General features: G+C 33.6%; 1 protein-coding gene across 1 annotated transcript; it reads right to left on the bottom strand.

The window, feature by feature from the left end:
* Positions 1–433: 433 nt before the first annotated feature.
* Positions 434–7,366, bottom strand: LOC134718840 (uncharacterized). The gene is made up of 5 exons (XM_063581630.1): positions 7,221–7,366; positions 5,726–5,779; positions 4,723–4,904; positions 3,390–3,470; positions 434–1,876 (listed from the first exon to the last, which is right to left on the bottom strand). Exons 2-5 carry the CDS (start codon positions 5,736–5,738, stop codon positions 947–949), a joined length of 1,206 nt encoding a protein of 401 aa, XP_063437700.1. The 5' UTR covers positions 5,739–5,779; positions 7,221–7,366; the 3' UTR covers positions 434–946.
* Between the last annotated feature and the right edge of the window lie 3,454 nt (positions 7,367–10,820).

Consider the following 10,820-nt stretch of genomic DNA (forward strand, 5'->3'; position numbering starts at 1 on the left):
GACGGAAGATGTTGCCCGTTTGTGTAATACAAGTTACGATCATTTGAAAACACATATTAAAGAACCAAATGCATGCACAAAAGCAAAACTTAAGTCACAGATCTTATTGACAACAATTATCTGCCCAAATTTTATTGATTTTGTCACATTTGTTTCAAATATGACCAACTTCTTATCCGAAATCGCCAGCGCCGTATCAGGACCCACCAGCACAGTATCATGACATAAATATATTGAGAAAATGCAAAATTTTAGAAAATTGCACTGTTTATTCACAAAATAATTTTGTCGTGTGGATTGCGGTATAGAAAGCGGACTCTATGAGCATTTTTGTTTAATTTTTCGGTTCTAGATATTCTGAAAAAAATGCACTTTTGTGTTACGCTTACTGAAACAATTTAGAGGTTCGACTTTTTAATGGTTTGCATATGAACCCATAAGAAACAAAATTGAAAAATCTCAACTATCTCCTTCTATTTTTCATGAGAGAAAACGTTAAAAATCATAATTTTCGTCTTTGTTTACATTTTTTCATCGATCACCAGCACCCATCAGGACCGAATCACTTGCAAAGAACGTTCTTTCGCAGGACAACCTTACCCACCGTAACGCGTGATTTTGTAATGTTAAGTCCCAGATCAATTAAAATGTCTTAAAATTGAAAATAAAAACTTTTATTTAACATTTTGAAACACATATTACTTTTTCAAGAGGTATTTGTATTGAAAAAAAAACATAATTTTTGTTGTTGTAAACTGCAACAAAAAATGACATACTAATAGTTATTAGTTATTTTGTTCAAGCTATTTGATATTCTCCATTCACCGTGATGTTAACTGTTGTAATTGACTTTCTGTCTACTTTTTGCCATGTAAATAGTTGATGAATGTATGCAGGACTGTTCTCTAATTGCTTTATCTGCAAGATTACGACTCCATACATTGTATCAATAACGGGGATAACAGGCCTCTTCATAAGACGGTGGAGTACCATCTGGTATCTCGGCTACAGATTTGTATCGATATAAAGGTGGTTGATCTGATCTATTATCATGGTTTTCGATTGCTTGTGATTGTTCGGCTGACATTAGAGCCAACGGCGGCCCTGTATCATGTACATCGCCATACGTGTTATACAAATTCTTTAAGTCGTAGTTATCGTCTGCTTCGTCAAAAGTATATGGCTGATTAAGGTCACGTGCTAGTTTGTAATTTTGCCTTAAAAATGACCACGTGCTCGTTCGGACAGGTATTCCGTCAATTGTAGACGATTTAGAACTTTGAATCGTGGAAATTGTTTCCTGTTGATCTGAGATTTGATTGTTCCTCATCTTTGCGAGATTTATGAACTTTAGCTGTGTAGGCAATGCTTTTAATTTAGCCATTTTACCAGCGTTTCTATGACCTGTCATTTGTTCATCCGGTTTTCGTATACGCATTTTACCATTGTATTTATGATCTGTCATTCGTTCGTCCAGTTTTCGTATACGCAATGCGTCTGCACTGTATCTTCTTGTCAGTTTTGGTGGTTTTGGTATTGGTGCAAGTTTGATTTTTGGATTCTCAAGTGTTCTTTTATGTGGTTTGAATTTATTGGAACGATTTGTTGACGTTTTGAGAAGTTTTCCCTTATCAGCACTTCTTTGGGCACAACTTTGTGCAATCGAGTAGAAAAATATTACAAAGCAAACTGTACATGCGATGGTCGAAGATTTATAAACATTAGAACAAAGACTGAGTCGAACCTCATCTTCCGGAATTGTAACATTTCTAGAACAACTGAAAATGTTCGATTCTGCTATAAATCCTCCGAGAAACGCACATGACGGAAATATTGCTACGAACGAGATCCACAACACAATCACGAAATGATTAACCTGAAATTCAAATTATCATAGTAGTACGATTGTACAATCAGTCTAATCCGAGTGATCCTACACATGTTTGAACTACGATCGAAAAAAGAAGAGAGTACATGAAAGGAAACAGTCAATCATTCAACATTGATCAATATCTTGTCTACGGAAATATAAATAAAAATGAAGACGCATACATTTGTACGTATTTATATCATGCAATACGCTTTTCTCGATATGATTAAAAAAAAACCTCCTACTCAAAGGGTGAGTGTACTGTATTATATTTATTGATATTGTATATACATATATTGCTTTTGAAATTTAAATTATACTTATGCACAATTAAATAATAATTTATCTACTCGCAATGCAGTTTCTCCTCTGTACAGTCTGAATCAAAAGTCGGTTTGTACATTTTTGTGTTTTGTTACCTGAACGTGACTTTTTTTGTCATAAACACGTACGGTTGTTTAACTTACTCGTTTGAATTTACTGCTGCCATGATGGCATGTACGTTTTAAAGTAGGCGATAAATTTCAGCTGTACGATGACCTGTAGTTAGTTTTTGTGTCTTTTGGTCACGTCTGAAGGGAAGTCTCATTGGAAATCTTAGTAATTACCATGATATCGTCTTGTATTTATATGCAGATGCATTATTTGACTGTCTATTTTTAAGGGTGGTGATGAGGTTTTACCGAAAAGAGAAAAATGAAAAAAAACCACTACGATAATGAAAAATGCTGTGCTAAAATATAAAGCATAGAAACATATGCATTAAAGAATGAAGAAAAAGAGAATACCCCTACCATCGTTCTAGGCCCTTTGTATTTTGTAATTAAACATTTAACGTTTAAAAAAATATACTACGACCTCATTGGTTGTCGTTTGTTTATGTGTTACATATTTGTTTTTCATTCATTTGTTTTATATCATATAAATAAGGCCGCTAGTTTTCTCGTTTGAGTTGTTTTACATTGTTATTTTGTGGCCTTTTCTATGTGACTATGCGGTATGGGCTTTGTGCATTGTTGAAGGTCGTACGGTGACCTATAGGTGTTAATTTCTGTGTCATTTTGGTCTCTTGTGGAGAGTTGCTTATTGGTAATCATACCACATCTTCTTGTAAATAGTAGATGAACAACTTTGACTTACAAATAAAAAAAATGTACTTTCTCTTGACTGATATAATTTCTAGCTGTCTTACAATGCAACAGTTACACGTTTGCCCTAGCTCGTACATTTACTTATTCATGTATACAGGGGCCTCGGTGGCCGAGTTGTCTACGTAGTTACTTCTGTAATCACAAGGTTATGAGCTCGAATTCCGCTCCTGCGGTTGCACTCGACTCCAATCTTATTTGACTAGGATTGTCAATTTTCCTATCGAACGTCGGTGGTTTTCTCCTGGCACTACGGCTTCTTCCACCAATAAAAACTGGCTGCCACGAAATACAAATGTAGCCTAAATGCGATTCTTAAAAGTGGCGTTAAAAACCAACACTAAAATAAATAAATATTCATGTATACCTACCCATTTTTTAACTTCATCACGTTGACCGTTTTTCTCGTGTTTATCGATGCAACAAAATGTGATAACTGCAAGCGCCAATGACTGAAAATAGAATAACACAGATTCAATACATTCAGTTTTTTACATTATCTACAATATACAATACAGAAATTTTGTGTTTTTACTGTCTTCTGATTGTTTAAAATAATTAGTTTTATTTTCAATGTTGTCAATTTTGATGGCGACACGCCCATATGCGTATGCCAACATGTGTGTACGTTGTTATTGTTAATATACATGATATACAAAGTTCTTTGAGCCTTATTTTGAATGGCAATAAATCATTTTGATTTTATTGAACCAATTCGCGGATTATTCAATGTGAAGAGTCAAAAATAAGTTTTGTGGTTCAATAAATTCAAAATAGACAATAGCCATTCATTAAATATAAATGTCCAAACGGTAAATGCAATTACACTGAAACACAATCTAGATCGTAACTTTGTCTACTATAAAGTGACTTACGAGAGGTTGAGTGCAAAAGCAAACTTATATGTACTTTGATTGCCTATGAGGTATATCTCCACAAGAGACTAAATGCCATTGACTATATTACCTATATTTCACATTATGAACTTCACCAATGAGTAAAACCAATACCACATAATCATCTATAAAAGGCCTGAAAATGACTTATGTAAAAGAATTGAAACTAGAACTTACGGCATGATTTATGATTATGTACAAAACAATTACTATCCACAATAGAGTGTATTACGCTATAGCATTTATATATAACAAATTACAAACAGTCTTATCAGAAAAAAAATGACAAGAGTCTGGATTAGAGATCCTCACTTCTAGATTCTTTGATTTTAAGCCAAAAATATCATCAATCCTGTATATCTAGTATACAGCTCAAATATTTCTTATTTGCTATGAGGGTACGGAAAGCATTTTACTGTTAGGCATCACATTGTCATTTTTGGTAAGCGTAAAATTGTTTACAATTTTATTGTGATTGGTCAAAATATCCTTATCGTGATTCGTCAGAGTTATCAAATAATCATCGTTACCGTCAGTTCTGGAAAACTGAATAGCGTGATTCGTCCAAACCCGCTGATTTTGTTTTACCGTATAAAAGAACGTGTTCATTTTATCCCAATGCACCAACATTTAACGTTATCGTCATTTGACCAGACTGTTAACCGTTTCTGATGGTACACCTATTACTATCTGTGTATTTTGTCGACTTTTTTTCTATTTGTTTTTTTATGTGATCCCTTCTGCAGCTGGTTGTCGTATATGATATTAGAACCTTGAAGACCTAATTGCAGATATTAAGTATACTTACACACAGAGCTATTGTAAAAGTGCCATAGAAAATTTGGTACCAGGCACTTATATCCCAATCTGGATCTTTAGACAAAAAGTTAGCCAGAATTATTCCACAAATCGTCAATATAATAAAGCAAATTGCAAACAGCAATCCATAGCAACCAAGATCCGATAATGCTTTCTGTCTTTCTTTTTCAGCTGGAAAAGAAACCAATTCTATTAATTTGTGTTTGAATACTTTTGAATATACTTTATTTCTTTAGTCATATAGCCTAGGATATAATGGGGGAACTTCATTCACATGTTGTATTGTATTTCTATGCCACATGTTCCCTCTATGCATGAATGAACACATTACTATAAAGTGTTTGCGTTATATCTTAACTAACGGTGGCCTATAGCTCTTTCAAAACTTTTATGTCATTTGGTATCGAGTTGATCGAGAGTTTCATTTGCAATTCCCCGTTTCAGAATCTAATGCATCCGGGGTAATATTTTCAAAAATGTACACCAACACATCCTGATTGGTTGAAAATGTCATTAACAACGGACATTTAACCAATGGCATGACCTTATTTTAATTTAGGAGTGCGAACAATGAAATTATCCATGATGCTTTAGATTAGGAAACGGCTGATTGTACCACAACTTTTTATTTGTATATGCTCTTCTTGAAACTGACGGAACTCTGTTTTATAACAAAACAAAATGAGTCAAAACTTACTTGTTCATATATAGTTGCTGATATTTTTAACGATATTTTATAGAACAAAACGTTGTGGATGAATAAAATGATATTTGTGGGACTCATATCAATTCGCTGATTCAAAGTTTGAGAAAATAGATATAGGAAGATGTGGTGTGAGTGCCAATGAGACAACTGACTATATGTACATTGTATTAACTAAAACAATACAGAGATCTGTAAGATTGCCGGCAAAAAAACCCAACTATGATCTCACTAAAGATCAAAAGAAAGGATGTAAACAACTGCTGCTGTATTTGTTTGAAGAACGTACCAGAAACAATCATATTGATCTTGTCTTTATACGGTTTTGACGTCACAACTCGCCCTAAAATAAAGAAAAATACAACATATATAGGAATGGCATCTTCGATATATTCAAGAAATAACAGTACTGTAGTTGAATCTATTGTCGTCGCCTATTTTGGGATTTGTCGGTTAAAATGCAGTTGTTTTGTCAAACAAAATTATAAATAGATGTTTTTGTTGTTGTATTTGAACTATGGATATTTTCGCATTCAACTAATAAGTTGTGATCACATGTTTTAATTTAAACATTCAAATTCAAATAAATAATTGTTTGTGACACCCCCCCTTTCCCTCCCTAACTCCCAGCCCTCTTTTCTTTTTTTCTTTTTATCTAAAACAGTGTAAGTAAGCACCCACGTTTTGTTAATAATATACATTTCTGTGTGATTTGTAAATGCAGCATTCTCCTCAAAATCTGATGTGAAATGTCCTTCGTCCGCCCATTCCCTGATTTCGTCATATCCGCAATGTAACACATCCAAGTATAATCGTTCTAGTAATTGTTTAGGTCTTACGAAAAGACAACAAAAACAGACCAATTTAAGCATAAATTTTTAATTGCAATCTAATCATAAAATCGTACTCAATTAACAGTTGAATTTTTGTAAAAATGAAATAAATTTTGTTTGGCATCCGTGGCAGTCTAAACCGAAGCATACTTTGCAGTGAGCAATCTCTCCTGTACTCACAAGTAGCCTTTTTAAAATTGCATGTGCGCATTCAAGGAGCTTTTAAAAAAAATAAAAAAGAGGGTTTCCTTAATATTGGACACACATTACATTAAATCTGAAGGGTGATACCATTACCATTTATAAAGTAGACTCAGATGCGAATCCAGATTTTTTCATAAAGGGGGGAGGGCACTCCAGTCAGTCATGTTTCAGCGATTCCTTATATAAACAACAAAAAAATTTACACGAAAGGGGACCGGGCCCTCAGCACCTCCCCCCCCTCCCCCCCCCCCCCCCAACCCTGGATCCGCCGAGACTAGTACATAAAATAAAAGTTTGTCATCAATGTTATTCACGCAATATTATTCAATCTTATTCGTTTTATGAGATCACAAAGGTGTAGCTGAAATTCGTAGTGGTGCAGATACACCGGATTGTACATTGAAGGTATCGTAATTGATGATTGATTGTAAGCAATGTTTAATTCGATGGTCGAACATGTTAAAATACAATACTCTTTTTTTCTTACATGACTCGGGGGCGGATCCGGCTATTTTAAAAAGGAGGGTTCCCAACCAAGGACAAAAAAAGGGTGAATCCAGCTATATGTCTCCATTTAAATACATTGATCGTGTAAACACTCCCCCCCTCCCCCCCTCACCACCCAAGGATCCGCCACTGCATGTTATTGACATTGCTCACCTTTACACGTGAAAGAACAACAAAGACATTGACAACGATTGTTTGGAAATTCGTCTAGGAAACCAAAATTAAACTAACACATCTTACCTCATAACTGTTTATTTATAATTCCATACATTGATCGTAGTAATGTTGTGTTCTGTAGCCACGATATTTTGTTTGGCATACTTTAATCTGAATTAAATTGTCCTATTAAAAATACTCTAATTTTTCACCCGTAAAATCAACACTATGACTATGTGTATAAATATATCGATTGCAAATTTTAAAACTTTAAATGCCAGTAATTGCTGGATTACATGTAGATGATTAATTCGTTAGGTGTTTAAATACCTGTTAATATTAGTGTTTAAAACTCTATAATAAAGACAAAGACTTGACATTAATCTTAATAACAGTTTAATATTTAGGTCGTTTTAATGTTCGTTTTTTCTTCTTCTCTCTAATTGTTTAACTTACAAATGATATATTTTTTAGATACAGTTTCCTTACAGCCCTCTATTGTCGCATTTGATATACAAAATGTTTGATATCCGACTTAAGGGGACGACCATTTGATATTCTGGGGGGGGGGGGGGGTGGGGGGGGGGGGGGGGGGGGGGCAGGAGGATTTTGAAAATAAATAACTAAGCCTTGATAATCACAAAAATAAATGGTTTGTTCTGTGGTAGTTTGAAAATAAATAACCTGACTTGCAATGTATTGAAAATAAATAACTTAGCAGGTCTATAGCTTCTTGGGCCTTCAGCGGTATCAAAACCCTTCAAAATTTTTTTGCCTCGCTCCGCTCGGCAAAATATGTTTAACAATACTTTTGATAAAGGCTAGATAAAACCAAACTAAATTAACTTCAATACTATGTATGTATGTTGTATGCAATACATGTATATTGCTTGGGAATATAAATGATTCATTTCGTGAAGAAAATTATAAAATACTTAATCTAAATATACCAATTGTATTTTATAATATACTTATTACTATGTATTTGTGTTTCGTTAGTCCTGTCTCGCTATGTATTATCTTAGTATATTTGTATATATATTGTCCTCTTGTACACAAGTCATGCAAGTATGTGTCTGAGGTTATGAAATAAATCTTGAATCTTAAAATTTCTGCAGGGGATACTGATCTTTTCTGATTAAATGGTACATAATGACTTGACTATACATGTATTATTCATAATTAACAAATATTTAAAAAAATGTATGTTTTCGACTATCATAAATATAGTTGTGAAAATGAATAATCATTCCCTTGCTTTAATGAAAATGAAAAATCTTGCTTCAATAGTGCAGAAAATGAATAATCTGTCCTCTCAGTTTACAAAAATAAATAACCGATCAAAAACAAATCCTTCTGCCCCCCCCCCCCCAGAATATCAATTGGTCGTCCCCTAACTATGCACCAATTTGTTTAATTTCGATCCGATATGCATCTTTAAAAGAGGAGCGAAAGATACCAGAGAAAAAGTCAAACTCATAGTTCGAAGCAGTTTGACAATTTAATACTAGCATATTCTGTGAAAAGATTCACGACATGTCTAAAATAGCGATGTTTTTTGTGTAGTTAGGTTGCTGATTAGTATCGGGATGTACAAGTACCCGGCCAAGCCACTTGTATTTTTGTCCATCTGATGAGTAAAGTCTTTTTCAACTGATTTTTATAGTTCGTTCTTATGTTGTACTGTTGTCCCAGGTTTGTGGGAGGGTTGGGATCCCGCTAACATATGTTTAACCCCGCCACATTATTTATGTATGTGCCTGTTCTAAGCCAGGAGCCTGTTATTCAGTGGTTGTCGTTTGTTTTTGTATTACATATTTGTTTTTCGTTCATTTTTATTTTATTTAAATAAGGCCGTTAGTTTTCTCGTTTGAATTGTTTTGCATTGTCTTATCGGGGCCTTTTATAGCTGACTGTGCTCTATTGGCTCTGCTCATTGTTGAAACACGTTTAGTGACCTATAGTTGTTAATGTCTGTGTCATTTTGGTCTTTTGTGGACAGTTGTCTCGTTGACAATCATACCACATCTTCTTTGTTATAGTATCATCGATTTATAACTCATTTACCTTCCATTGGTGCATTTTTTCAGTTTTAAGAAGAATAACATTGAAGTGGAGTTGCATTTCTTTGATTTAAAACACGACTCAGCCACAACAGGTAATACACCACCAGGTTTTTGATTTATATAAACAGTCAAATCTGCTTTACAGCTTATTTCCTAATGCATGTAAATACAGACTTTGGTTAACTTCTTTGCTTTGTTTGCATACTGTTACAATTGTAATTGGTATAATGCCCACTCAAATTAAGATATAATATATACAGGTTTAAATATACCTATATATACAGTATACTGTTCGAATGTCAATGTAAATTATAAAGTTTAATTAACGTTTAAACAAATAGACCAAGCAAGCCTACCAAAGTTTTACTTTACAAGTATAAGGACATTAGCTCTTCGTCTCTTTTCAACGCAAATCTCCATGTCCAGTTATGTTCTTTTCTTTTCTTTATTCGGGTCGATCCCTTTTACAAGACATATTATACCTATTGTATGCACTGCGAATTCGTTTTCGCCATGAACAATTCTTAAACATTTGTCACTGGACAATAATAAATCAAGGGACAATCAACACTCTATCCGTCAATCAATCAATATATTATAACAGTACCTAAATATTTGAAACATCGAGGTAACTTTTCTTATAAAATCAATATGTTCCCGTCCCATTGGTGAATTTTCTTTACATGTCTGACTATATTCCGTATATATAAATAAAATGTGAATTAGGCTACACGGCTATTTTTCTTTTGTTTTGTAAGGGAATCGAGTTAAAATATTTAACGACTTTTAACATAAAACTCCATACCAATAATACAATACAATAGAAGAAAAAAGGAAGATATGATATAACAAGTCGTCCAGATGTGAATTCGATTCTAAACCGAACATTCCGTAAACATGTACACACACGTTTTCAATTCTGGACTACCTGGTTATACATGTCTGAAACAATCAACCAAGGAAAAGACGACAACATTTTTGTCCGATTCCTTTCATAGACATGTATGTTAAGCTGTTGTCTGCTCTATGGTCGGGTTGTTGTTGCTTTGACACATTCACCATTTCCTTTCTCAATTTTAACTATACTTTGATCTATTTTCATTACTCTTTAATCAAAGACAATATTAAGTTTTCATGTCAAAACATTGTCACAAAAAATCACATTTAAATCTCGATGGTTAAAGGTTTATGCTTTCAATATTACAGCCGGATCTGATGCGAACAAATTATATTTTTTTTTCAGCATTGTGTAAAGATGAGATCGAATTAGGAATTCAATATCTGAAACATAGAGGCACACATTTTGTGTACATACGAATAATTTAATCTACTCGTAAGAGCTCTGTATAATATTAACTACAGCTGAAATAATAATTTCTTCCGTGGTTTTTCCATATGTATTTAAGAGTTTTTTTTAAGTGTTTTAGAAACAGCGTTTGTAGCTGTACGTCATATTTGTTTTTCGTTATTGTTTTCAGCATAAATATAGCCGTTAGTTTTCGTTTTCGATTTTTGCGTTTTAACAGTTGTTTGCCTAATGATAAGTCATGAATCCAACTTCACATTGTATGAATTTGCATGTACAGTAAAACAAGAAAAAACTTGGTCTAGCTAGCTA

Source organism: Mytilus trossulus, chromosome 5 (genome assembly GCF_036588685.1).
Source record: "Mytilus trossulus isolate FHL-02 chromosome 5, PNRI_Mtr1.1.1.hap1, whole genome shotgun sequence".
Lineage (NCBI taxonomy): Eukaryota > Metazoa > Mollusca > Bivalvia > Mytilida > Mytilidae > Mytilus > Mytilus trossulus.